This window comes from Callospermophilus lateralis, chromosome 2 (assembly GCF_048772815.1).
Source record: "Callospermophilus lateralis isolate mCalLat2 chromosome 2, mCalLat2.hap1, whole genome shotgun sequence".
NCBI classification, from domain to species: Eukaryota; Metazoa; Chordata; class Mammalia; order Rodentia; family Sciuridae; genus Callospermophilus; species Callospermophilus lateralis.
This window is the reverse complement of record NC_135306.1, coordinates 201,359,450-201,385,633: the sequence shown is the minus strand read 5'-3', so window position 1 is coordinate 201,385,633 and position 26,184 is coordinate 201,359,450. Positions and strand designations below refer to the sequence as shown.

Sequence of the window (26,184 nt, the reverse complement as noted above, 5' to 3'; positions counted from 1 at the left end):
AGAGAAAAGAAGAAAGAAAGAAATGGGGCGGGGGGGGGGGGAGAAAGTTAAACCCAGGAAGCAAAGGAACATCACATCACGAAAGAAGTTTGTAGTCCTTGACTCAGTCACCAACTTTCTGTGCAGCCCTGGGCTGGTCTCCTCTTCTCTGTGGGTCCCAGTTTCTTAGTTTAGACCATGGCCAAACAAAAAGCTACCATTTTAAAAATGTTAGTTGAATTACTGAATGAAAGTATTTAATTAGATAGTCTCAAAGGCTCATTTCTGGTTTGAAAACTCTGTGACCTAAGAAGAAATTAGTTTCCATTTAGATTATTTCAATTATAAATTCATTGAAAATTTTGTTGCAAGTGACAGAAAACATGTCTACCCTGAGTCCAGGGATGGTGGCAGTTCTGATTCTAGCCCATAGCAGGGGTGGAAGGAAGGAAATAGTTCTCTAGAGAAAAATCTAGATCCAGTATCCACAAGGAGGGTGGGCATTGGGGGTAGGTATTATGAATCTGGAGAAATCACTAAATCCAGACCGAGAGAGAGAGAGAGAGAGAGAGAGAGAGAGAGAGAGAGAGATAGATAGATCTGAATTCCTGTCACTGCACATACATCCACAATATTGAAAAGAGGTGGACAGGTGAGCAAAAAGAAAAAAAAATAGAGCTGCTTAGTTTGACACAATGATTCCGGTTAATTTTAAAAGGCAGGATGTTGGGAAGGGGGTTAGAATATCACCCAGGCAGCTGGAAACAGAAATGGGAATGAAAGCTGTGGCCAGACTCAGGCCAACGGGGTTCTAAGCCTGAGACCACAGGTTCACATAAAAGGCGGTAAGTCCTCCACAGAGAGAGCTCAGGCCCCTACCCAGGAGCCGGCACCGCCCTATTTGGAGGTGAAGGACCCTACACTCCTGGATGTGCCATCAGCTCCAGCTCCAAGTGGCCTGAGGTTCTGTGGGAAAGTTAGTGTGGTTCTCAGATCCCAGGAGGACTGAGGGGCCTTGAGATCTTCCCGGAGGCACTGCTTACAAGCTCCCAGAAATGTGCCCCAGCCCAGGCCCTGGGGAACAGCCTAGCCCTCGGGGAGCAGGGGAGTTCTGAGGAGCCTTTCTTGCTACCTTTTAGTAGCACACCCCAAAGCACCACCAAGAGTGGGCCGAGACCCAGCTGCCCTGCTCAGGGGTGCCACGGAACAGCCAGAAGTCCCCAGCCTGCCCAGTTACCGCCGAGGCCTGTCAGCCATGGGCCAAACTCGGGAGCTAACTGGAGATCAAGTCCACTGACTGCGCCGTGCCATGGAATTCCCCGTGGTGCCTTCCAAGGAATGACAAAATCTGCACCAAGCTCCGTTACCAAGCCAATAAGCCTATTAACTTTGCAAATTTTAAAGCTTTGCTGCTAGCAAGATCATAGCGAGTGCTTTTTATTTTTTAAACCTGGGATTGAACCACTGAGCTGCATCCCTTTCTATTACTTGTTTTAAGACAGGATTTTTGCTAAGTTGTCCAGGCTGGAGGACCTTCAGCCTCTCAAATCGCTGGGATTCCGGGCGGGCACCACCACAACTGGCCTCACAACAAATATTTTCAAAGTGCCAACTGCCAACCCAGGCGTCTTGAAGTTGGTCAAAGGTGAGAGCTGGCTCACCTCTGCCTGGGACCCTGGGCTGCAGGAGCTGCTCCCCACATAGGTGCATGTGGTCAGCCTCCCGATCAGGAGGTTCCCATCAGGAGATTCAGACAACCAGAGATGGAAAACACAGAGAGAGAGAGAGAGAGAGAGAGAGAGAGAGAGAGAGAGGAGTGTCTGTGCAGAACATTCACAGACTTTTCCCCTCGCCACTGTTCCCTAAACAACATGGCAAAACAGCTATTTACACAGCACTTACAATGTATTTGCTGGAACTCACCCCCTCCCTGGATGTCAAGAGAGGCCTGTATTTCATAAGTCCTCCAGGGACTGGAATCTCAGTTTCTTCCTCCACACCTCTGGCTTAGTGTCATGAATTTCAGGGTGTCACCACCATGGCCACATCAGGGCACTGGGTGAGAATCCAGGTGACAGGCAGCCGTAGGCAAGGCCATCACTCCACCTCGGTGACCTCTAGCTTCCTCCTGTGGAAAGGAACCCGCTTACAGCACAGGTGACCTGCCCTACCTACTCCACAGAGGTGTTGCTGGTTTCAGCCACAAAGGTGTCACCTTGCTTTGTGTAAACCCTCTGGCACAGGGCCGGCACATTATACTTACTGAATGACAATGACTCCAAGAATGCTCTAGTCCCTACCAGGAAGCGCTTGGTGTTTCTTTCTAGTAGTGAGCTGACCACGTCCATCCTTCTTTACTTCCTCCCCTGGCCCCTGGGACAGTCCACAAATTCTCCCAGTTGAGGAAACACTCTGTGGTTACCAAGGGAACTGGCACGGTCAAGCCCGTGAGCATGGTGTCACTACCCCATGACCCATCTGGTCCCAGCCCTGCTTGCCTCATCCTGGGTCTCTGCGTGGTGTAATCTTCAAACCGCAGAATGACTGGCTCATTCTCTGCATCTTCCACGTGGAGAGCAGAAAAACCAGCCTAGAAGGCAGGGGGGCTGCCTACCCCTCAAGAACGGGAAAGGGGAGTGAGTGCTGGACTACAGCTAAACCAAGATAACCTGCTGGGTCACCACCAACATGAATAGGGCAGGAGCTGCCCTTGCAGCAAGGGAGGCAGGTGTGGAAGGTCACTGCAGTACCATGGGGCAGTGGAGATGTGTCCAGAACCTGGAGGGCACGAGGAAGAGAAAGTCTCGACTCTGGGGAGCCAGGGAAACCTCCCAGAGGCTATCTGAGCTGGGTAGAGGCTCAGACAAATTGGGGCAGGTGGGCTGGGCTGAGCAAGCCTTCCTACACCCCGAGGTGTGAAGGCAACATCCTCGTAAGGCAAGAGAGAAGGCCCAGGGGGTGAATGGCCTGTAAAGGGACACAGAAGAGTCACAATTGTGTCCCTGAGTCAAGGGGCTCCCTTTTAGGACTTATTTTTTTTTTTTTTTAGTTGTTAATGACCTTTATTTTATTTATTTACATGTGGAGCTGATGATTGGACCCAGTGCCTCACACCTGCTAGGCTTTGAAATGCTTGCCTTTGTGTCTCACAAGGTACAAGCAGAAGTGATGGAGAGTAAGGCTTCGACAGGCAGAACAGGCTCCCACCCTGCTCTGCCCCAGGCTGCCAACTCTGGATTCCTAGCAAGCTTCTGTGTCTCCTCCTCCCCTCTGCTCCCTACAGGTTGCTGCAGAGGAGTCCGGGATTCCTCACTCCCAGACTTGCACAGAGACCTCTAACTCTAGACTTCCCCCTCAACCTCCCAATCTTCACCAGCTCAGAGGCACTGGGCTTCCACAGACTCCCCGGGGTGTGGGCAAAGTGAGTGCCTGTCTACATGATGGACGGTGAAAGGCCAAGGCAGCTGGAGTCCCCATTCCCACAGAGAGCCCTCCCAGGCCCTGGCTGCAGACGCCCTGCCAAGGCTTGCAAATCACGTTTCTCTTTGCACTCTCTCCAAGGCATCCCTCCTGTCACTTATCCCAATCTGGCCAAAGGGCACAGACTGGGTGATGTGGGCACGCCCTGAGGAGGGTACAGGCAGATGGCATGTGGTGGTGGGGGCACCCCAAGGGGAGGTGCTGGAGGAAGCCTGGCTCCAGATGCTGCAGAGAAATACAGAAATCAAAGCTCAGAGAGGCCAGGTGGCTTCCTTGAAGCTTCTAGGATATGGGCAGATGTGCCAGGAGTCACCGAGGAGGACCCAGCAGGGAGCTAGCACAGGCTCCACCTCCAGGGGCCTATGGGCCACAAGGACAGCCGACTGTTCCACTGGGTAAGACGATTGGAGGAGAGTTATCTGAGCTGAAAACTGCCAGAACTGGAAGGGCCCCTGTGCTGGGGTCACAGTGTAAAAAAGAGCTCAAAGTCCAGAGAAGCAAACAAATAGTCCAGGCCCAAGTGATACAGCCTCTGGCAAAAACTGACTCTCCCACCCAGGATCTGAGAAGGCTTCCCTGAAGCTGTAAGGCCCAAGTTCCCTTTTTAAAAAGAGGAAAAAAAGAACGTCTGATTCAGTAGTCCTGTAATATTCCAGATTGTGGATTCCGCCCCTTAACCTTCTGGAAGAGGAGAACTCTGAGTACCTAGACCCAGCATCTACGTGTCCTCATCGGCTCTCAAGAAATCATTTAAAGACAAGCTCTCGGAATAAGGTGGTTGCATCATCCAGAAATGTACCGGAATCGGGTTAAGCCGTGTTTTTTCCAATTTCTTGAATTTCCAGACTCTAACTTCCTGCAACGCTTGACTTCATGGGGAGTCCCGGACTTTTGCAAAATCAGCTCCTTAGTTAAAATATCACTCAACCCATTCTCCTCCAAACCTCACCTATATTTCCAGCCTTGTGATTTTTTTTTTTTCTCTCTCATTGTAATCAGCTTGCGGGGACTATTTTGGGCTGTGCTGTTTTCGCATAACATTATTCCATCTACACCTCCCGGAGACACGTTTGCCATTTCTAACGATCACGCAGTGTTCCACGGGCCCCCTCCTGCATTTTTCAGCTTGTGTTCCAGCCACTGACTCTAGAGCCTTGAGCAAGCCTTGCCTTCTTTGAGCCTTACCTCCTTATCTGTAAAAAAAAAAAAAAAAAAAAAAAAAAAAGCAGTGGAAATGGAAACACTGCAAACTCTTCCCGTCCACTGTGTCCTCAACTGTAACTGCAGAGGACCAACCCCTAGAAGGGAAAGAGAGTCGCAGCACCTGCTGAGAGCGCACATGAGGTTGGAAGGCACTGCGGTAGGAAAAGTGACACTCCTTTTGTGCCAAAAGACACCAGGTCAGGCCTGTCAAGAGGACCCCTTTGTTCCTGGTCCAGCCTCTGTGGTCTGTCCCATTCTGAAATGGAGGCTTTTCCCTCCTCCTCCTCACAGTGAAGACACAGCCCTGAAGGCCTTCTGACTTGGCTCCTCTGTGACTAAGCACTTTTGGAGCCCAAGCCCAACCCACCCAGATCAGCAGACTGCTGAGTCATGGTGGGGCAGCAGCCTTCCACCACCACCTCCACCACCTCTTCACAGCCCTGCCCACCACCAGCCCCCTCTCTGCTCTGGAATGAGCTGGGATCCTCCAGAAACAACCAGTCTGGTTCTTATGTGGCCTGCAGGCCCTCCCTTCTGCTCCTGGCCCTGGAAGGCAGCTGTCCTGGGAGGCCAGCCAAACTCCCAGCCTCTTCGAAGTCACGAGGAGCCACAGTGGGAGGAGGGTGGGGAGTCAGAAGCCTGGTCAACAAAGGTCCAAAGACCAGGCCACATCTTTGGAAGAATCTAGAGGCTTGGAGATGGCTTGTAGTTCTGACACCCAGAGTTTGCAAATGTGAGCTGGAGACCTAAGCTAAAGCACACCCGAGCACAGTTTCCCTTCCATCCTTCACAGCTGGCCTACCTCAGTAACCTTCCACAGCATAAGCTGTCCCTGGTGTTGCTATGCTGTTTACTGCAGCCACGTGTGTGTTTTAATAAGCATGGAGCCATTACTGATTTATGAAATTCACTTTTTACAGCAGCTGACTTCCTTCCAGTGGGTCCAACCTTATACTGGCTCTATCCACCTAGACGTCCTGAAATTCAGCTCATCCAGCTTCCCAGCAGCCTTCCCCCACAGCTGCATTTCCTCTGTGCTCCCTGGCTCAGTGATTGGCACGAACCATCCAGCTACTCAGGCCAGAAAGCTATGCCAGGGGGCTTTCTTACACATTCCCCACCTCCCAAGCCCCATGTTATTCAATCAGCCACCTCACCCTGTGTGTTCTGTCTTCTCCATCTTTCTCAAGTCTGTTTTCTTTTTGAGGTGTAGGGCCATTGTCCCCCAACTGATACCTAGCCCTCTCCCCTGACTGCAATTCATCCTCCATATTCAATCATACATCCATCTGTTCACGCAACAAATACTGAGCACCAAGTAACAAGAACTTGCAAAATGCTGGGAATGCTGGAAACACAGGGACAAAGCAATACCTGCCTTCCAGGAACTCACAACCTGTAGAGGTAGGGAAAACCTCCAAACATCCCTTACAGAAAGGTGTGATTAATACATGTATATAACACAGCCTGCTACACCGGCGAGTGCCTGGACTCCCAGCAATCAGGGGGCTGAGGATCTTTCAAGTCCAGGAATTCAAGATCAACCTGGGCAACAGTGTGACCCTGTCTCAAAAACAAAACAATGGGGCTGGGGATGTAGCTTAGTGGTGGAGCACTTGCCCAGCATCCACAAGAACCTGAGTGTGATCCCCAGCAATGAAAAGAAAAATAAAAGCATATGGCATAGAATCGTACCTACAAATATATACTATGGTTTTTGATCTTGTTTAATTTACAAATAACATCAGCCCAATTTGTCACTTCTATTTTAACTTTGTTTCTGTCTTTTGTTTTAAGGTTTTTTATTTTTAAGTACTCAAATCTGCCAACTGTCCTTTCACGGCTTCCGGCAGCTTCAGAGGTACATTCCCTGCACTAGAACTGTAAAAGATAACCTTCTATAAATTCTTCTCCAAACTTTGGATGTTTTTTCCTAAGGACTAGACTTTTAATCTGGAATGTATTTTTAAATACAGACTGAATCATTTTTTCACATGATTATCAATTATTGCAACATCATTTGTTGAACTCATTCTTTCTCCCCTAATTTTGAATCCCTCCAAGTGCCCATGCATAAATGCGTAGGACTGTTTTGTTCCATTGGTCTAGTCATTTCCTGTGCAAGAACCACATTGCTTACCTCATTGTGATATATATGTATACTGTAATTTATAAATAAATCAAGGAAACAAATCAGTCCTCATACTCTTTTATTTTTACCAAGTGTTTTTCAGCTATTCTACACACTGACTCCTCCAAATAAACTTTAGAATCTTTTTTTTTTTTTTTTTGGGGGGGGGGGGCTGGGGATTGAACCCAGGGCTTTATGCATGTGAGGCAAGCACTCTACTAACTGAGCTATATCCCTAGCCCTAGAATCATTTTATCATTTTTTACCACAAAAATACACTGCATTTTATGGAAACTGCACTGAATTTATAGGGCTTTTTCTGGGAGAAGTAACATCTTTACAAAATGGAGGCTGACCATTAAGGAGATGGTGCTTCTTCCCTTACACTAGTTGGTTTTTGTTTTTTCCTAGTCCAGGAGTAAGTATACGTTGTTTTCTTCATAATGAATTTTATCCCTGGTACTTCAAACATCTGTTGCCAATGTAACTGAAGGTTTTTTCTTTCATTCATCATCTCTTTCATTACATTTCTCTCACTGATGGTTTTTGTTATATAGGAAAGCTTTTCATCTCACTACCTTCCAGGCCAACATACTTACTTTAGCTACTTTGAACAGGTCATGCATTTCCACACCTTCACAACTTGGCAAGGCTGTTCCTTCTGCTTGGAATTCTCTTTCCTATCTCTCTCTTCCCCTTGGCCTTCCAGTAGTAACTTTTTCTTCAAATTTATCAAAGCTCAATATCATTCATAGGGAAGACTTCCCTGACCTCCTATCCCAGGTGAAGTAAGGCACCTCTTGGCCAGCATCCTTCTCCTGCTTTTATGACTCTGGTGCTGGTAAATTATTATTTTTTTTTTTTCTGAAAGCAACATACTTTGTTTTAAGATGAATATGATAAAGACCTGAGAAAGAGACATCATATTTCTATCTGCAACTTGTTTTAATGTTTTAGTACAGCTGCTTTAAAAAAAGAAAGAAAAATGTTTGGAAGTCCAGCTTACAGTTGCAAATGTGTGAATATCCTGAAAAAGGTCTTCATGGGCCTCCCACTAGGATCAAAACACCTGACTTGAGACAAGCAAACATGGTGGAATGCAGGACTTATCTAGGAGAGGTGGTCAACCCTCAGTTCAGCTACCCACGAATGTACATCCACTTTGTGCTGGGATACAGATGCAAGCCACACAGGGTGGCTTTGCCCTCTAGGATTTCTTGGATCTGTCACCTGCCAGTCAGCCCCATCAGCTTTTCTCCAAGGACAACTAGAAAGGTGACTGGGAAGATAAAAGGCCATTTCAAAATGGCCTGAGCATCAGCTCCTTTTCCAGATCCAAATCACTTCTCCTTTCTTTATAACCCGGACATCGTCTTCGAGCTTTGAATGTCACCAGAGATTTTCTCAGAAACCCAGGTGGCTCAGCCCCACGACTCAGGGGGACTCCCAGAGGAAGGCGGTCTCTCGGGAAACACGATCCGCCCAGCCTTTGTTGTTTAAACTGCACCCGGAGCCATATTTGCTTTCAGCAAAAGGTGCCATGTCGCTGGGATCAGAAGGCTGGGTCAGGCCCGAGAGAGCGGCTGCGGGCCCCCACTTCGCTACTGTGCTCCTTCCTAGAGTTGGAGGAAGAGAAAGTGTGCCCTTTCCCATCCCAATACCTGACTCACCCACCACCCACAGGCCACGCTTCCATCTCCCATTTTCCACTTGCATTACGAGGTAATTACTCGGGTGTGGAATCTGCTTCCCTACGGCCAAGATTTTTAACACCATGCCCTTGGCCAAGTGCCTAGGGGTGTTGGCTTAGGGCTTGGGAAGCACCCGTTCTCTCGCCTTCTGCCTCCTTGGTTCCAAGACCCAGGGCTCCACGGGAGCCGGGGCCCCAGGATGGGCTTCCCGCCCCTCCTCCAGTCTTCTTTGTAACCCCACTAAGAGGACCCTAAAAGCTCAAAGACGCTCCCCTCAGTGCCAGGGGCGCCCAGAGAGTGCCCCGCAGCAAGCTCAGCCAGAACGCACCACGGCCCGCAGGGATCAGGGCGGCCCAGACCCGCACCCCAGTGCCCCCCGCCCCCGCCCGCGGCCGCGCGCCCACAGGAAGGGGCGGGGCCCGGCAGGCGGGCAGCGCTGATTGGCCAGGGCCGTCCTGACGCCGAGACCCTTATAAGAGCCCGGCGGGTGCCGTCTGCGCCAGACGTTCTTCGCCGAGAGTCGCCGCGGTTTCCTGCTTCAACAGTGCTTGGACGGAACCCGGCGCTCGACCCCCACCCCGGCCGCCGCTCAGAGCCAGCAGCCCTTCGCCACCTCTTCACAGCGCCCTCGGACCGCCCCAGGCCTCCGCCGCCGCTCCAGCGCCGCGCCTCTCCTCAGCCGCCCGCCATGGCTACCACGTCCCCCTCGCAGGTGCGCCAGAACTACCACCAGGACTCGGAGGCCGCCATCAACCGCCAGATCAACCTGGAGCTCTACGCCTCCTATGTCTACCTGTCCATGGTGAGCGCGGGCGGGCCGGCGGGCGGGGGTGTGGCCAGCAGCGGGCTTCCCCGCCTCCGTGCGCCCTTCTGGAAAATGGAGGCTGCGCGAGGTCTCCCAGGACTTGGCTGGCGCAGAAAGTCTGGCCCTTTGCAACAGTCCCTGGGGGAGGGCTCCCTCCGCGACGAGGCCCGCCTCTGCAATCCCCTCTTAGAGACTGGCAGCCGGTACGATCGGCCCAGCGGTTAGGAAAGTGGGTTTTTGCATTCCTTTTTCGACCTCCACCGCCGATCACGTGACTCGTAGGCCCTCAGCTTGCTGGAGTGCCCAGCTCCCAGCCTCCTGCTGGGTAAGGGTGTCGAATGGCAGCAGCCTTGGGGTTGATACAAAGTTGCTTATCTCTTGTGGGTTTACCCCGGCCCCTTTCTGAACAGCGGTCTCCACCTCTCTGTTCTACTTATCTCGAAGACCCACTTGTGTTGAAGCATTATCGCTAAAAATCTCCCCTTCTGCAGTCATGGAAGTGGCACCCGACCTTGAGCCTTGGAATACTTGCCTCCGGGTGCTTTCTTCTTTATCCTTCTTGTGCCAGAGAGTCGTGGAGTTGTGGCCCACTAATTGAACCTGTAATTCCTGGATAAAGTCCACCAACAGTTACTGAGCAAGGAAGTTGTTCCCACAGTGGAATTGGTTTGCTCCTTACTTCAGGCTGAGTGGTAGAAGTTAGTGTCTTAAGACTGGAAATCAATTTTTTTATTTCTGCTGGTAATAATTGTTATAGATATATAGTCCTCAGTTGTCATGTGGCACAATGCTTTAATTTTACAAGTCAGCAATGTACTGCACAACTGGCAAGCTCTAGAGCTTGTTTTAACATGTAATCAGGAAGGAACAGGAAAATGGGCTGAAAGTACAGAGTCAATACTCCAGCACTCTGACTTTAATCATATTTGGCTTAAGAAATTTCCTCTACACTACTACAGATCTTGAAGACATTCTGCTGCAGTCAGTTCCTATGATACTCTAAAGGAACCTTGAAGTAATAAACTTTCAAGGATCAAGTTTCAATTTTCTGTTGTGGAACAGAAATTAATTACTGTTGAGTTAACCCAGGAACACTTCTGCCCCTAGTCTCCTAAGGCACTGGTCTCTTCTTGCTGTGCTTTGAGAAAGAGAGGCTTTGGTAGCAGCAACCTTTTCTACCTACTGGTACAGCTTCTTTCTTGTGGGAATCCTTAAACATATGTGTTCACATTCCACTTTCAGTCTTACTACTTTGACCGTGATGATGTGGCTTTGAAGAACTTTGCCAAATATTTTCTTCACCAATCTCATGAGGAGAGGGAACATGCTGAGAAATTGATGAAGCTGCAGAACCAACGAGGTGGCCGAATCTTCCTTCAGGATATCAAGGTGAACAAAAGGTCTTAGGGGTGTCCTACAGACTATCAGTTGCCCTTAACTTAAAAAATGATGACATAATGGGCTTTGGTTTTTTTGTGCCTTTTTAGATCTGCCATTTCAACTAAAGTAGGAAAATAGTAGTGGGTTAGGATGTTAAAGCAGAAGTTGTCAAGGCACCCAAGCAGAATGGTTAGGTGTGTTAGGAGTTTGCTGTTTTGGGGGCTGATTGGTAGAGACTACAGATGAATTGACCTAACCTCCTCTTATTCAGAAACCAGACCGTGATGACTGGGAGAGTGGGCTCAATGCAATGGAATGTGCTTTGCACTTGGAGAAAAGTGTGAACCAGTCACTTCTGGAACTGCACAAACTAGCCACTGACAAAAATGACCCCCACGTGAGTATTGGAAACCCAGGGGATAAGTGGAAGAAATCACTGACCAGTGGCTGGGAAAACTAACCAGTAATTTCTGATTCTTTTTCTAGTTGTGTGACTTCATTGAGACTCATTACCTGAATGAGCAGGTGAAATCCATCAAAGAATTGGGTGACCATGTAACCAACTTGCGCAAGATGGGAGCCCCAGAATCCGGCATGGCAGAGTATCTCTTTGACAAGCACACCCTGGGAGACAGTGATAACGAGAGCTAAACCTCAGCCTGACTTTCCCATAGCCGTTCAAGTGACTTCCCTGGTCACCAAGGCAGTGCATGCATATTGGGGTTACCTTAACCTTTTCTATAAGTTGTACCAAAACATCCACTTATGTTCTTTAATTTGTACCATTCCTTCAAATAAAGAAATTTGGTACCCAGCTCTTGTGTTTGAAATTGTGGGATGGGCCAAAAATCTGTCTTGGCAATCTTTCAGATTCCCTAAGTGTCAATCACACTAAACAAATACTTAGAAGAATTCTTATTTATTAGACTCCTTAGTTGAGGAAAGATAACAAGGTGTGGGTGTGTTGAATTCAAATAGGACTGAGGACTCATGGTTATGAATTACATGTTTCCAGTGGTTCATTCTAGTTTATACAGTTTTTTAAGAGAATTTTTTTAATATTTATTTTTTAATTTTCGGCGGTCACGACATCTTTGTGCTGAGGACCGAACCCGGCCACATGCATGCCAGGCAAGCACGCTACCGCTTGAGCCACATCCCCAGCCCCTAGTTTATACAGTTTTTAACGTATCAAAGGCTGAAGTAGTCCTGGACTAGTTACTTGTCCATTAAGCCAGCCATTTAAATCCGGCTGTCATGGGAACATACTCCAATGTGGACAACTGTGTGGGCATGACTGGATCAGTGTCCCGCTGATTACAGGCAGGTGAAGACCAGGCTGGTGAGGCATCCCCCTTGAGAGAGAAGCTAGGAATATAGTTCATTCCTATTGAAAAATTGAGAAAGTTGATATGAGTATGGAAGGTACATAAGACTAAATTTTAAGCCACAGATGATTTATAAAAATCCCCTGTATACCCCTAGAAGCAAGGCCAAAATTGTTGCCCTACCCCCCCTCCACTTTATTTTGGGGTTTTCAATAAAGCTGGGTGTTCTAACCATGAAAGAAACTGCCTGAGAATATAGAAATGGGAAGCTAGACTTCCTCTTTGTGTGATTGATGCTGGAGTAGGATGTTTCTAATTGGGCAAAAGTATTCAAGAAATCTAGAATAAAGGGAAGTGGGTTTGTAACAACTTGAAGCTTAAGGAAGCATGAAACTGGGACATAGTTCAGTGAGGTCCCCAAAGCAGTAAGAAGATGCAACTCATGGACCTTGGATCCTGTCTACTCTATTCCTCCAATAAACTACCATCTGCCAGTTCTTGGGATAAGGCAGCACCCTTTCTTCCAGTGATTGGGTCCCAGCATGAAGGCCTTTGGGAAAGTGCTCATTTGCCACCTCCTAACTGGGCAGTGAGTCACTTCTTGGTGATAGTGATGAGCCCAGGTTCAGCCTCACAGTATTCTATCAGCCACCCCTGGCCCATCTAGGCCTAACCTGCCATCCCGCTCCCCCAGCATCCTTGTAAGTGTAACTTCATATTCTTTCCGTGAATCCCAAAGAAGTCTTCTGGTGACGTCAAGCTCCTGGATGAACTGAGTATAAGCACCCGGCCACAACACTTCAGGGTTCCAGTGCATACTCCCAGCCAGTCAGGGCATAGATCCCTCCTATTCTCACAGTAATGAAACCATGGGAAGCTGGGGTAGGGAAGAGGGATGCCATGACCCTGGTTTGGGTGAACAGACCTGTTTTCCAAGGTGTGAAGGGGAGCTGCGGGATCTACGGGATCTTCGAGGATCGTGTGTATATTGCTTGTCAAGCGTTGCGAATGTCTTTTGAGATGACCTTCAGGGATCTTTGGTATGTCCTTCAGGTTAAACTCGACGGTTTTCTTCCTTGCATGATGTACTTCTGGGTGCTCCCTCAATGCCCCATCATCTGGGAGCGATTCAAAATGGTTCTTGGCCCCAGAAGTCACAGGCTTTGGGCTTTGGTCACTTGTATCAGTGCCTGTGATGCCGTGCAGCCCGGAGGGTGCTGACAGTTCTGGAAAGACCATGGGCGTGCGACTGAGGGGCGTCTGTGGGGCACTGTGGTAGCCTGGCCTCTCGTAGAGTGGAGCATCCCTGAAGACATCTACCATCTTGAGCTTCCAGGCCTTGGTGTCTTCCTGGTCCCCAGGGTTCTGTTTGTCTTTACTGGGTTGACTCTCGTGGAGGTAGGGCTTCCTCTTGGACCATAGTAGTTTGGTCTTGGAGTTTGTCCTGGGAGGGTGGTGGTCATGGGATTGCAGCCCTAGGAGGTGACTAATGACACCTTGATGATCATGACCAAAGATACCATGGTGAGTGTCCTCCTCGTCCTCCTGATTTGGCTGAAACTCCATCTCTTCTTTCTGCAGACTGGAAAAAGACACTGAGGGCTGAGTAGGGGGGTCAAAGGACTCAGGCCTGACCTTTCCTTCACCCTCCTTTCTCCCTCTCTCTGTCCCAGCCTTCCTCATGGTACCACAGCTCTTGCCTCTGTCCTAATCTCTCCTGTACCTCCCAGTGAGTCTCAAGGCCCCCTCACCTAGAAGTTCTTCCGCTCCCTCTGGCCTACTGTTACCATCCAGCCCCCTCCTCCAGCCTGGCATCTAGGGACTTCCTCTTCACCACTGGCTCCTCCCATTGAAGCCTCTTCCTCTACACCATCAGAACAACTGGTCCTCAGTAGGAAGCTTCAGATGAGGCCTAGGAGGGACTACAGGCAAGGCCATGGAGAGATGTTCTCAACTGCAGAACATCACCCCCCAAGAGACAAGTCTGGCTTCCAGCAGCTTCTTGGGGGGCCAAGACCTTTCCTTTGCAACAGAGAGCTTACCTAGGCCAGAGTGGGGCTTGCCTTTCCGGCCACCAACTTCTCCCATACCCCAAGGCTTAGCTTCAGGCAGTCAAAGGTGACCTCTGTTTTCCCAGGCAGGTACCCAGAGTTTTGGTTTGGGGTTTGAGCTCCCTTCGCTAAGTGAGTATTCCTTGTTATTTTTCTGTTTTATACCTTCCCCCACCCTGGCCTTCAATTGCAGGGATGCAGAAAATGTAGGGCTCAAGTTCATCCTCCAGAAATCTTCCTGAGCAAGACAAGTCACCAGCTTTCATTTGACTGCTTTTCCACCCTTCTTCACACTAATTATGGACTCCATCCTAACTGCAGCCTAATAGGCTATTTAGTTTTTAAAAGAACAAAAGGAGAACAGTGCTGGATACTGCGGAAAATGGCCTTAATATGGATCCCAACATGAGCCAAACACTCTCCAAAGCCGTCTCTGTCACCCAGGGGCAGAGGACTTTCTGAAATGGCCCTCTAGCCCACAGCAGCCAGGAGAGATTCAGAGCACTGGGGAAATGAGACTGTACAGGGGAAGCTTTGGTTGCTGTGCGCGGCCTGAGGATTTTACTCGTAGGAGAACCTACTCAGGGAGACCTGTTATGGCCTTGCCTTCTGCCTGGACATGCTTGCTGCCCCTCCCCTATCCCAGAGAACCCCACTCCACTCTCCACCCTCCACCCAAACACCTTAATTTGTTGAAAACAAAAAATAAAAAACCGATCTGGTTAGAGCAAGGAAGCAAGTTCTAACATCCCCACTGCATCACTGATCACCAGCTGCTCTTGAATTCCTTTCCTGTCAGCTTCCAGCCCAGACAAGGAAGGAGAGTACCTAAGACCAGAGGCTCCCCAGAGCCCTTCTCGCCTAAGGAGTCCTTTCATAGCTCAGTTGAGGGTGAAGTGCAGAGTGGAACCTGACAACTGGCATAGACGTGCCCTTGGCTAGTTATGTGACTGTGGACTGGGCAACTTACTTAACCCCTCTGAACTTGAACTTGATTATCTGAAAACTAACAAAGCAGGATGATTGGGAAGAAAAAAATAGTTAATATCTCTACAGAATGCAGTATCCTGCCTAGCCCTGTTAGGCACACAACGGGTACTCACAAGAGCTGTTCTAAGTTCTCAGGCCCTTGCACTTGAGACGCTTCCCACCCAGTTCCCTGGCACTGCCCACCTGATGTTGAATGTGGAGCCCCAAAAGGAGGGTCTGCGGAACTGGGAAGCAGCAGCTGTGTAGGGTGGGTGGGGTTCTATCTCATTCCAGTACATGTCCCGCTCTAGGGGGGGCAGATCTTGGTGCATCTCATCCACAGACAACAGAGACACCTGGCCACCAGGAACAGAGGAGGAAGTCCAATGGAAAGGTCAGCCAGACATGACCATGAACTTGCCTGATGACTTGGGGAAGTTACTTCCCTCTCTGGACCTCAGTTTCCCAACCTGTGAATGGAGAGGTTGATGCCCTGCAAACCTCAAAAGTTGAGGTGAGACTCTTGTAAGTGAATGGCTGGCTGCAAAGTGGGGCGTGGCAAGGGAGGGTAACTCCCTGTGACGCCTCCCTGCGGAATTGCAGCGTCCGCCTCCTTGGGTCCATGGTGTGAGCTCCCTTCATACCTGCAAGTGTCTGTCGATGATCCAGTTGGTCTCAAAATCATCATCATCCTCTCCAAAAGGGTTGATGAGCTGTTCTGCCACCTTGGGGATGGGTGAGACTCTGGGGACCTTCAGGTAGAGATCCTTGAGGCTCTTGCTTCCCTCCCTCAAGCCTTGGATCCTACCATTTCCACACCCCATGACACTCTTCCTGCCTGACAGCTGTTTCCAATTGCCACAGCATAGGGCTATAGCCCCCCAACATGGGGCCACCGACACATACGCTCCTGCCTTCTAGACCCTGAACCTCTCTGATTCTCCTTAGCCAGTTCCTCCCTGAATGCCTCATCTGTCCCTAACGGTGTCACTCAACTGAGTCACCATCTCTGTCTCATCTCACATATCTCACCTGGAGTTTCGTAATCTTACTTACTCATTCATTTACTCATACATACCTTCAAACATGTATTTATTCATTGTTTGCTAACGGAACTGAGATATATGCTGAGGCTGTGTCAAATTCACGAGGAGTCTAGGTTCCAGTTTCCTGGGTACTAATCTCTAAAATACCCTGACAAATTCCTCAAAGAGGTGATGATCGGCCTTAGGGTCCAGGGGACACCTGGCAAGGCACCGGGGCACCCTGGACAATTTCAAGGATGAAATGGTGTGATCTGGTTGGATCTTTAGAAACCAAAAGATGCAGGAGGAATAGGAGCATGTGTGTGTGTGTGTGTGTGTGTGTGTGTGTGTGTGTGAGAGAGAGAGAGAGAGAGAGAGAGAGATACAAGGATAAAAAGGGGAGAAAGGGACATCCCTGCCACCATTACCAAAAAACAAATACAGAAAAGAAGAGAGGAGAGGATGGAGAGTGAGTAGGAAACAGAATGAAAGACAAAAGACAGACATGGTCATTCTGAGCTCCCATTAGGGGTCCTGGCTCTGGGGGAAGAAGGAGCTGGACAAGAGACTTGGGGTGGGGGTGGGAAAGGAAAAGGAGACTGTGCCTTCTAGAGGGCACTGGGGTAGTCAGCTTCACCGCTTTTGTTGTTGTAAGCAGGGGGGACAAATCCGAGGGGACAGCAGGGCCTGCCACTGCAACCTTATCCCGTGAATTCCTCCTGTTCTGGACAAACCCTGGAGAACACCCTCTGGGGCACCAGATGGTTACACTGATGGAACTTTCCCTGTGTCTCCCAGGCCCACTACACGCTTGGCCTCAGGGAAGCCCTGGGATCAGTCAGACCTCAAGCACGGCCCCTGGCCCCTGAGATTTGGATCTCCGCTTTGTCCTGTGTAAACACACACGGGGAATGCATGACCCCGAGGGGGTGGCCGGGCCCAGCAGCCTACCTTCCTCCTTTGAAACCCTCATTTCCCAGCTCTCCATCCTCATCTCAGGCAGCTGCTGGCCATGACCCTCTGGCCACACCCCCAGCCCAGAGGCTCACCTTCAGCCAACCCATGTAGAAGAAGAACTGCAAGAACGTGAAGACCGGCACAACAAGGTCCATCTCGTGGCCCGGGTAGGCCTTGGCCGGGTTCAGAAACTGCCGGCCAACCAGGCAAGCCAGGAAGAAGCTGTACACTGCCACGGTCACCACCTGGAAGGAGAAAATGGAGGAGGTGGCACAAGAAGACTAGGAGGGACCCCGGGACCACACTGGCGAGCCTGGGTCTGTTCTCTCCTCTTTAACAGGTGTGACCACACTGCCTCTGCGGGGCTGGGCCAGGCAAAAGCCTGGACGCCATGAGCTTGGCACTAGAGAAAACTTTCAAGGTGCAGCTCCAACTCCTGGAGGCAGCCTTTCGCTCAGCCTCTGAGTCAGGCAGCTTCCTGGGTCCTCCTAGCCTCCGTTTCCCAAAGAGCAGCCTCACCAGTCCAGTCCTCACCTGTGTGTACACCAGCGGGATACTGATCCAGTCATAGCCATACAGATGTCCACACTGCGTGCGCAAGGTGCTCATCTCCTGAGGAACAGAGGAAAGGATGGGGTTCTGACCACAGCCTGCTCCCCCGGGTTCATCTCCACTTTTCCCCCAGATACCAGCATCTGGTTTCTTAGTCCAGTCCTGGCTGTGAGGTTATGGACAGCTCACTAAACCTCTCTGGGCTCAGTCTCCTCTTCTAACAAAAAGGAACCAGGACCTCACAGGCTCACTTAGGGGATTGAAGGGATCTTGGGAGAAGAGCTCCCTCGGGCTGCAGAAACCTGTTGGAAAAGATCCTGCACCCCCATCCCAGGCTCTGGGAAGACCCTCAGGGGTTCCAGTTTTCCCCCTGTAGGAAACCTTGTTCTACCTAGGCCACAACCCTCCCCACTGTGCACCTGCCCCATCTGTGTAGTGGGCTCACATTCAGCAGGCTCTGGAGCAGGACAGGGTCCCGGATTCGACCTGTAACCCAGGCCTTTGTGGACAGGTTGGCAAACCACACCCAGGGCACCCAGAACATATTGTGTGGCAAGCTCAGTTTTTCAAACTGCTTGTATTCCCCGTGGGTCATAAAGCCTGCAGAGTAGAGTGAAGAAGGCAGCAGGTGGGAGAACCGCAGAAGAGGTGGCCAGCACCAGCCAGGCCCTGCTCAGCCCTTCGGCCCCTTAGGCCGAGTTCCTTTGCTATCCTCTTTCTTTGAACAAATAATCACTGGATGCCTGCTATGTGCTATTATGGACTAAGCATGGGAGAGAGGCCTGTTATTCACCAGAGACAGGTCAGGTATGGGCAAGGGCAAGGGGGAGGCCAGAGAACGATGTTCAGACCTCCAGACTGGAAACTGGACATCAGATCAGAAGGGCAGAGTTCCCAAGTCCCCAGCCCTTCCCTTAGCTTTTTTAGGGTCTGTGACCCTACCTCAAACCCTTATCATCCGAGCGTATGTTCTGGCCTCGCCCCACCTTCAAGCGTCTGACCTGTTTAGCTCTGCTCCCAGGTCCCCCACCCAATCCTCCAGTTCAGGGAATTCTGGCTCCACCCATCTTCAGCTCCTGCCACTCCAGGCCTGGCCCCGCCCCGCCCCGCCCCGGAACTCCTGGCTCCGCCCACCTGCCTGCACTAAGTGTTGCAAGGTGGGGAAGCGCTTGTAGACCGCGGTGCTGATGCTGCGCAGCATGAGCACGTGGCCCAGGTTGACGTAGCGGATGAGCGTGCGCCTCAGCAGCCGGCCTTGCTCGTCCTTGCCCTCGACGAAGCCGGACACCTGGCTCATGATGCGGTCGGGCCACGGCACGTTCTCGTACTGGTTCCACCAGCGGGTCACGACCAGCGTCACGTAGAAACCTGAGCACGAGGGGCGAGGGGCGAGGGGCGAGCGGCTGGGCTGTGGCCAGAGGCCAGCGCCCGGTGATGCCTCGGTTTCTCCATCTTTCTAATGCGAGCGGGCCCAGCCCCCACCTTTCTGGGAGGCTCTCGGGACAGGACGGCAGTCAGAGCCTCCTCGCACGGAGGCGCGAGAGCCCCTCGGGTCATCTGGCCCTGGGATCCCAGCCATCCGCCACCACCCGCGCCCTCCCTCCCCCCTGCGCAAGGCTCCCAGCGCGGCCCCGGAACACCGCGCCTGCAGTGCCGCGGCAGGACGGCCTCCCCGCCGCCTGGCTTTAGTCTCCCTGTAGCCGTTCGCACGTGTCCCTGGCCTGCACGGAGCCACCCGGCCACTGGCCTGCCTCTCTCACTCGCAGGTCCTCTTGGTCCGCCCTGGGTCTGCCGGGAGCTGGGGCGGCCCCGGACCCCGCACGGCCGGAAGGGGGCGCTCACCCAGCACGAAGGAAACGGGGATGAGCTGGATGTAGCTGTCGCAATACAAAGCCAGCTTCTCGAACAGCAGCTGCTGTTCCTCCGAGAGGGCCAGCCTGAGGGCGACACGGGGGTGTGCGCGCGCCGTGAGGAGGTGGCTGAGATGGCCGCAGGTCCAGCCCGGGCCAGGGCCCACCTCCGGCCTGAGCCAGGACAAACCCCGCAGGCCCCTGTGAGAATCCTCACACCAACCCCCGGCTGACGGGAAGGAAGGGCTTGCTGAGGGACCCTTGTAAAGGGTCAGTTGTCAGGGACAGTTGTTTAAAAGCAAGTTGAAACGAGTGGTCTTTTTTAAAAGTAGGGTGGGCCAAATATAGTGGCGCAGGTCTGTAATCTCAGTGACTCAGGGGAATGAGGCAGGAGGATCTCAAGTTCAAGGTCAGCTTCACAACTTAGGGAGGCTCTAAGAAACTTAGCACGATCCTACCTAAAAATAAAAAAATAATGGGGCTGAGGATGTGGCTCAAGCGGTAGCGCCCTCGCCTGGCATGCGTGCGGCCTGGGTTCGATCCTCAGCACCACATACAAATAAAGATGTTGTGTCTGCCGATAACTAAAAAATAAATATTAAAAAAAAAATCTCTCTCTCTTAAAAAAAATAAGGGCTGAGGATGTAGCTCAATGGTTAAGCCCCTTGATTCAATCCCTAGTACCAATAAATAAATACCAACCTTTGTTATAAATATAAACTTAAGAAATTTAGGGGCCTATTATATATAAGGCTCTGAGTTCCATCTCTAGTACCATTTAAAAAAAAAGAACTTTTAGGTATTTGATATTTTTCAATCCATTGTAATCATTAAAGTTTTCTCAACTAAAGTGCTATCATATATTCTGCATATGTATCTGTCCTACATTTTATTGTTTAGATGAGCATTTTTTATTGAAATATGTATATATGTGAACTGTGTAAGTGTGTGTGTGTGTGTGTGTGTGTGTGTGAGAGAGAGAGAGAGAGAGAGAGAGAGAGAGAGAGAGAGAGAGAGACGTGTGGCACTGGGAATTGAACCCCGGGCATCACTATGCTAGGTGAGCACTCTACCACTGAGCCACACCCCTCTCCCGCCATCTGATTTCTTTTCTCTCCCCAGGCCCCAGCTCCAGTCCCCAGGTACTGGCCAGGACCTCAGATCAGATCCATAGTTGACTGGCACGTATGCTCCCTAGCACACTGGAAGGGCCCAGCAGAGTTTCGAACCTGTTTCCACCCTCCCAGGCTCTGGCCCGGCCCTGGCCCCAGCCCTGCCACCTGTACCTGTAAATGAAACGGATGGTGTAGTAGCAGAACAGGAAGATGAAGAACTCTCTGTAGAGCAGCTTGTAGATGCTGCCCCGCCAGCACAGCAGGAGGCGGGAGAAGGAGCCCAGGCGGGCATTGGCCACTTGGCTGGAGTAGGTGATGGTCATGGCCAGGCACTGGGCTGCAGCAGGTGGGCGTGGGTCCTAGTGGGCAGGCAGAGAGGGTGCTGATGGAGTGGGAGGGGAGGCCTTAGTTGGCTCCTGTCTGGGACTCATGCATGATCTTAGCCAGGACGCTTCCCTGCGTGGGGCCTCAGCCCTCCCACCTGGACACTGGGAGCAGGGGAAGGGGATCATTTTCAAGGGCCTTCCACCTCTGACTGCCTGTGGGAGGTGGGGACCCAAGAAAGTGAGCCCAGAGGCTGCCCCTGACCTTGGCAGGGAAGACAGGCAGGTCTGTGTATTAAGGGCAGGTGCCCTTAATTTTGCACAGTGACAACAACAACAGCAATGTCCACACACTGAGTCGGGCATTGTTCTGAGCTCATCTTGTTCCCTACGCTCCCTCAACTACCTGGAATGAGAAATAAGTAAGGGACCCAGGCAGCCCAGTCCACTGCCAGTGACCCCATTCCCAGAACAGAGCCTGATTGGCAAGGTTGTTCCAATTTACTGAATGGTTGCCCCAGGGCCTTTCCACCTGCTGAGCCAGTTGCCTGGGGGATGCTCTTCCGGAGGGAACTGCCTGACTCATTCCCACTTCATGACATCTCAGCAAGGATGTCCCCGGCTATCCTACTAGAAACCTCACTGCCACCAGCAGTGTGCTTCCAGCTTGTTTGATTTTTCCAACCTAGTATTTATCCCCACTCAAATATAAATTATACAAGATACCTGCTGCTTGCTGCCTCTTTCCTCCTCCAAATGGAAGCTCCTGTGTTGTTCTCATAGCAGGTGCTCAATAAAACTTTATTTGAAGCAGTGATTGAATCTCCATCCTCCCCCACTTGTTCTGATGCAGCTACAAACCATGTCTCTGTGCCTGGTGCACACCAAGCTCATTCCCCACCTCAGGACCTGCAGAAGCCCACACACCTGCACTTGTACTCTGTGTATAATCATCCACCCCTGTATTCCCTCAAAGCCCCAGCCCTGTCCACGTGGGGCACCCCCTACTCACAGGTGGGGCTCCAGTCTGGTCAGACGATCCCTTGAAAGCTCTGGCCACTGGACTGGTGGGACTGAGACCCTATAGCCAGTGCCCCTGCCCACATGGGGAGGCTGGTACTGCCCACATACATGTGTGCTGAGCGATCACCTGACTCCCTAAGCCATGGCCTCCACAAAGGAGCCCTTGTCTCGGCCCCTCCTTGTAATCTGCTCAGAAGCAGCAGCCCACTCAGCCTGGCCAGGTACCTCTAATTCCTTCCTGCGGGGTCGAGCTAAGAGCCGCAATCTGGGGCAACAGTTCCTGTACCATGGCCCTAAAATCCAGAGGTTGAGGGGTCTGCTCCACTTGCATCCTGACCCCTGAGGTCTTGCAGGGACCGTGGGGACAGTGCTGAGCTTTATCTTCCTTTTCCAGGATCTACCCAGGGAGGGACCCTCTATCCAGGACCCAGGGAGCTTTGGCCAACCCTGAGGGCTGGGGAACCAGCACTGGGCTACTGTCAGAAGTCCTGGCTTCTAGCCCTGGCTCTGCAGTGACCTATGTGGTGACCCTGGATAGGACTCTGCTCCTCTTTTGCCTCAGCGTCCCTGTCTGAATAGGGTGGTGTTGCGCTGGAATTTCATCATCTCAGTACGCGTGACAGAATTCTGCTTATACTGGTGAGGAGTTCTGATTGGCTGCTGGTGACATCACAGGCTGTGATTGGTTAGCAGCATCTGTTAATAGGTGCTGCGCAGCTAGGGAAGGAGGTGGGGGCTGGGAGCCCATGAGTGGAGACCAGGCCTGGGGGGAGATGACAAAGCCGTCCTGGTGTTTATGGGGCTGGCTTCTAGCCAGACTGTGCAAAGTGGGAGCGAGTGCTCAGACCCCCAGGGGCAGCTGGTTAGACTCTCAGCAGCTGATCTGATATATTTTAATACATTAATCCATTTGGAGGCTCTTCTGAGCCTCTGGGCATGATGGGTATCTACCCAACATACTCAGATTAGATTACTAAGGCAGAAGAGCAGAATTCCAAGCAGCAGTGGCTCTTGATCTTCAGTGGCAACAAGAATTGCCCAGTGTTTAGTAAATATGCAGATCTCAGGATCTTTCTCCAGAGGCTAACCCTGTGCCCTTGGGAATGTTACATTTTTTTTCAGGTACTGAGGGAAGCATGATGTGAGTGGTCCTGGGACCACACCTCCAGAAGCCCTGATTACAACATGACCTTGAGTCTTAAAATAAATCCACTCTCCCTTCCTTCCTCCCCTTCCTCTCCCCCTGCCCTATGGCCCCACCTCTCAGACTTTACTCCCTAAGCAGTACCTACACTGAGCCTGCAGGAGATTTTTGAACACACTGCTTTTGCCTTGACGATTCTCTGTCCCTGATCAGAGGTGGGTGGGTGGGTGGGGGGGAGGTGGAGGGACAACAAAGAGGACAATAAAAACCTGTTTTGCAATGACCTTGGCAACTTTTCTAATCACAGCAAACAAAGCCACATTGTTGTCATGGAGCATCTCTAGGAGATCAGGGACAGCCTTGTAGGAGTCCTTTGCTGCCTCCTTACCTCCCCTGCCTGTCCTTGACTAAAACAGGGAAGGGAGCTGTCCTGTGTCTCACGCCTGTAATCCCAGCAGCTCAGGGGGCTGAGGCAGGAGGATGGTGAGTTCAAAGCCAGCCTCAGCAACTTAGACCCTGTCTCAAAATAAAAAGGGCTAGGGATGTAGCTCAGTGGTTAAGAATCCCTGGGTTTAATCCCCAGTAGAGGGAAAGAAAGAAAGAAAGAGAGAGAGAGAGAAAAGGAAAGGAAAAGATATAAAAGGAAGGAAGGAAGACCGAACAGGGAAGGCAGAGAGGTGACATGGGCCTCAGTCTGCTCTTCTGCAAAATAGGACAATAACATCTGCCCCAGTGACCAGGTGAGGATAATGAATGGCAAGCCTTAGTGAACACTTCAAGCCAGTGTTCTCCTGCCTGGTGCCCATTTGCATTTCCTGGGGAACAGCTACACTCACTAGTACCTGTGCCCCACCCTACAGATGCAAACTCTGTCAGCTCAGGGGTGGTATTTTTGCAGTTTTCCCGGTGGTTCTAATGCACAATCTGGGCTGAGAACCGCTGCTGTAAGGGGTTCTTTCTCTACCTTGTATTCCTTCTTCACTGATGCATGCCAACACTCCAGAGAGAGCTTTCCACCCACCAGATGATTAATACGTATATTCTTAGAGTCAAACACGCGTCTGTCCCAATGCCTGGGCACCACGAAACTCTGAAGAATCCTGCCTTTGTGGACAGGTTCCTGCCTCCCCTGTGGTTGCCCCTAGAGGGCGCCCTTGACTAGCTGGCTCTTGTCTGGGAAGCCTGGTCCATCAGCTACCAACCCCAAGACTGTCCCTGACCCTGACCAGCAGCCTTAGAACCCTGAGAGGGAGCTGGGAGACACCGAAGACCTTCCTCTCTTTCCCTTGAACCCCAGAACCTCCTGACTGTGCTGTTTCATTTTCCCTGCCCCAGAATGTCGGTAGAAACACTCACAAGTCATGGTCTCTCCCACTGGGTCTCAGCCATGAAAATGGGTACAACTGGGCACAGCTTAAAGGCACCACAGTCACCAGGTGACCCAAGCCAAGCCTAGATGAAGGACCCCAGGATTGAGCCCTGCAAGAATTCCACAAGGTAGTCATTCAACACAGCATCTCTGATGCCCAAATGGAGCCTATTCTGTCTCCTGTTTCTGAGAATTCATAGTCAAATGAAAACCAGGAAAACACTTGAAGAACTCGAATGGAACTGCAAGGCCTACGATCTGTGCCCAGTGCACAGGGGTTAGGGAAACTTTCACAGAGAAGGGAGCATTTGAGTTGGGTCTTGAAGCTTGTGTAGGAGTTCACCGAGCGGAGAAATATGAAAGGGCATGGGGGCATTATTGAGGAACAGTTCGGTATCACAATCTTATCCACATTTTACAGAGGACATTGAAACTCCAGTCATGCCTTGGTCATGGTCACACAGCTGTGACTGGCTTGGTACTGAAGTCTGTCTTCTGACTTTGGATTCTGTGCTTCTGCTCCCCACGAGGACCTCAGCAGTGGAGCTCTGTTTCTGAGAGTGGAGGCCCAGGATAATGGTCTGTCAGGGTTGAAGGGAGGTCTGAGGAATGGGGGTGCACACAGGAAACCAACTAAAGCAGAGCCCATGCTCAGGAGCCCCCTCACAGAGAGCCATGTCTAGGACAGGCAGAGCAGAGCTGGGCAGATGGTGCTCCAGATGCAGGACACCATAGCCTTCTCTTCCAGCCTCACAGAGGACCTGCCTCAGCTGGACAGGTAGGAAGAGACCTGGCCTGGCGGGGGACAATGGGCAAGGGGCTCTGGGGTGGGCCAACCAGGCCTGACACTGCCTCCAGCCTCTGCCCACACCTCTCTCTTGAGCCAATCAACAAACAGGGCAGAAGCCAAGAGAGAAATGGAGGGGGCTGGGCACAGCTGGACAGGGAAGGGGTACTGCCCACCCGGAAGTAACCAAGGCCCAGAAGGCCAAAAAGCATCTGTACCCTGAAGTCAGGCAGCCCTGATCCCTGAAGGCTGGAGAGATGGATATTCAAACAGGTGGACACGTGACCTCTGGCCACTCCAGAAGAGCCCCCAGGAGCAGAGGCGCAGGGCAAGGATGGGACTCACCTGGTTCTGGCTCCAGGAAGCCCCGGGCTGCCAGAGACCGCGGATTACTACAGAAGAGGCCAGAGCCGGCTCAAGCAGAGGTGAGGGACGTCACCCTCAGCCTTGAGGAGAAGGCCGAGATCCCCAAGTGGCCCAGACCTCCATGGACTCTGCTGAGTGAGGCCAGGTGAGGACAGACCCACCCCGCCCCATTCCACCCACTAGAACTGGGGCTAATGGGCAGGTGAGGAGGAGGAACTGCCCGGGGCCTGGACAGCCTGGCTGCCGTCACACACCTACCACGGGTCGGTGGCCGCAGTTCCTCATTTCAGATGGGCATCTGAGCTTGACAGCTGTGAGCAAATGTCCGCGATTTCTCATCCAGTCACTCATCTTGCAGACAAAGAAGCGGAGGAAAGAGAGGGAGAACGACTTGCCTGGGGTCCCCGGGAGTCAGAGGTGGAGAAAGGCTGTCCAAGGTCACTGGCTGGGTCAGCCGCGCAGCTCGGCTGCTCCACTGGGTTAGGCGCTGCCGGGGCATCGTGGGAGGGAAAGAAGAGAAGAAACCATCGCCTCTCCACCTCCTGGGCACTTACTGGGGGACAGGCAGTCCACGGAGCGCCTTTTAGGAATGATGTCATCTCATTGTTGGTGCATAGCCCTGGGGGATAGGTAGGGCTGGCCATCTGTCATACGTG

General features: G+C 51.5%; 2 protein-coding genes across 2 annotated transcripts; one reads left to right on the top strand and one right to left on the bottom strand.

Annotated features, from left to right (window-relative positions):
* The first annotated feature begins 8,971 nt into the window (after positions 1-8,971).
* Positions 8,972-11,454, top strand: Fth1 (ferritin heavy chain 1). Its single transcript, XM_076847328.2, has 4 exons — positions 8,972-9,286; positions 10,532-10,678; positions 10,941-11,066; positions 11,156-11,454. Exons 1-4 carry the CDS (start codon positions 9,173-9,175, stop codon positions 11,318-11,320), a joined length of 552 nt encoding a protein of 183 aa, XP_076703443.1. The 5' UTR covers positions 8,972-9,172; the 3' UTR covers positions 11,321-11,454.
* A 1,212-nt stretch (positions 11,455-12,666) lies between these two features.
* Positions 12,667-20,839, bottom strand: Best1 (bestrophin 1). Its single transcript, XM_076842932.2, has 9 exons — positions 20,688-20,839; positions 19,394-19,488; positions 18,686-18,919; positions 17,997-18,151; positions 17,534-17,611; positions 17,092-17,244; positions 15,662-15,742; positions 15,222-15,373; positions 12,667-13,579 (listed from the first exon to the last, which is right to left on the bottom strand). The coding sequence occupies exons 1-9, from the start codon at positions 20,837-20,839 to the stop codon at positions 12,667-12,669; spliced, it is 2,013 nt and encodes a 670-aa protein (XP_076699047.2).
* Between the last annotated feature and the right edge of the window lie 5,345 nt (positions 20,840-26,184).

Excerpts from the sequence above, each read along its gene's own strand:
- Fth1 (XM_076847328.2), top strand. The coding sequence starts at position 9,173 with ATGGCTACCACGTCCCCCTCGCAGGTGCGCCAGAACTACCACCAGGAC. Across the intron at positions 9,287-10,531 it reads CCTATGTCTACCTGTCCATG|TCTTACTACTTTGACCGTGA; the intron begins GTGAGCGCGGGC and ends TTCCACTTTCAG. Across the intron at positions 11,067-11,155 it reads CTGACAAAAATGACCCCCAC|TTGTGTGACTTCATTGAGAC; the intron begins GTGAGTATTGGA and ends TTCTTTTTCTAG.
- Best1 (XM_076842932.2), bottom strand. The coding sequence starts at position 20,839 with ATGACCATCACCTACTCCAGCCAAGTGGCCAATGCCCGCCTGGGCTCC. Across the intron at positions 18,152-18,685 it reads GCAACACTTAGTGCAGGCAG|GCTTTATGACCCACGGGGAA; the intron begins GTGGGCGGAGCC and ends TCTACTCTGCAG. Across the intron at positions 15,743-17,091 it reads TCTACATGGGTTGGCTGAAG|GTGGCAGAACAGCTCATCAA; the intron begins GTGAGCCTCTGG and ends CCCATCCCCAAG.